The sequence below is a fragment of the Schistosoma mansoni genome, chromosome 3 (genome assembly GCF_000237925.1).
Source record: "Schistosoma mansoni strain Puerto Rico chromosome 3, complete genome".
Lineage (NCBI taxonomy): Eukaryota > Metazoa > Platyhelminthes > Trematoda > Strigeidida > Schistosomatidae > Schistosoma > Schistosoma mansoni.
Window position 1 is genome coordinate 11,921,300 of NC_031497.1, and position 1,596 is coordinate 11,922,895.

The 1,596-nt window shown below is 37.3% G+C and overlaps 1 protein-coding gene across 1 annotated transcript; it reads left to right on the plus strand.

Annotated features, from left to right (window-relative positions):
* Window positions 1–406: 406 nt before the first annotated feature.
* Smp_168350 (putative chaperone binding protein) lies at window positions 407–1,206 on the plus strand (the record flags this gene model as incomplete). Its single annotated transcript, XM_018799236.1, has 4 exons — window positions 407–482; window positions 524–620; window positions 660–849; window positions 1,118–1,206. The coding sequence occupies exons 1-4, from the start codon at window positions 463–465 to the stop codon at window positions 1,204–1,206; spliced, it is 396 nt and encodes a 131-aa protein (XP_018651045.1). The 5' UTR covers window positions 407–462.
* Between the last annotated feature and the right edge of the window lie 390 nt (window positions 1,207–1,596).

Below are 1,596 nucleotides of genomic sequence, written 5' to 3' on the forward strand. Positions count from 1 at the left end.
GGGTGGACGCTACTGGTAAAGAGTTGTCGAACTACAATGCTGGTGGTATCTTCAAGATGAAACGACTTATACTTAAGGATTAAGAATAATATCTCATTAAGATTTACCGATTTCTTTTTTCTCTGTTATCGTTAATATATATAGGTCCCTGCCTGTAGGTATTGATGATCAACTGGCACTAGACACGGAAGCATGTCAAGCGAAAATTTCTTTTATTACCTCCACAACCATTTGAACCAAGTGAAGTGAGTAGAATTAGTGCACTCGAATGTCTAGACCACCACCTTCTGAACATAACCAACTATCAAGAACCGTACCAAAATAAAAAAAGCGAATGCAAAGAAACTAATTGGATTACACAAGTTGATGACAAAGACATTGAATATTGGACAACAGTACTTTGGCGGACTCACCAACTTTCGACGCTTCGTTGTTTTCATAGTGGTCAAACCTTTAGACCTAATGCCGTCTCCGGGTGGCCGGTTAGTCGACGTGGAAATTTCATTGACTTGTCGCTAAACAGATATGCTTGGTTTCAGTCGGATGGTAATATTTGCATAAATTACTTCAGAAAAAATATGGCATTAACTGATGTTCGAGTAGAAATAGAAAGACGAAAGGTGAGAACACAAAATATTAAGTTAAGTTCATAAAGACAGGTCTCTTTGTACCTGACCATTCCCACCGGTGATGAGTTGCTCAAAAAATTTCAGTTGCTTCATGAAGTTGTGCCAGAGGATTCATCATACCGTGTCACCGCCACGAAAATCGAAATCAAGTTAAAGAAAGCGGATAAAGTTTGCTGGAGTCATCTGGAATCTCAAGATTGTGTTACTGGTTCAGGAATTCGTAAGTTGAAGTTAGTTAGGGTGCAGTTATAGATTTGTCAAACTATTTTCATGACCTAATTAATCTATTGTAATTCTATAAACTCTCGAGTGCTGTTCGAATACAGAAATTTTCAACTTAATTCACCGAGTTTTTCGACTAGTGGATAAAAGTTATCTGTCTCTTGATACTTCTTGAATATGGTTGTGATGAATTCTCGTTTCCAGTTCCATATTTAGTCCTAAGAACAGTGAACTACTTACTCATTGGGCGAAGATATTTCCAGGAGTTTGGTTTTATAAAATTGCAGTATACTTCGTCACAGTTGTACAGTGGGATGCTGCTAATGTGGATAGGACAAGCTTACTTTGTGCATAAGATAGAAAGGGAGTTATGTAGCCTTCTAATATGGAATGGAAGTTAAAAGAGCAACTACACAGTAACAACTGAAGTATTATAAGTTATTACATATATATCATCAGTATGTGGTCCGAACTAGTTGTATTTGGTCAGATTGGTTAACTCATCTATTTACGAGAGTAGACTTTAAATGGTAATTTAGTGGCTCATTGACCTGACTTCTACTTGAAAAGATGTTTGGATGTGCCATGAATATAAATCTTCAATTTAACTCTGTGTTACACCTAGGCTAACCTCGTTTGTGCGACGGTGGCAATAAGCCAAATATGGCTTAGGTTGTATGAATTTATTTCAGGCACTCGTTTGTCCAGAAAGAAATTAAGAGTGAGGAGCGTAGAGGACAAGTTT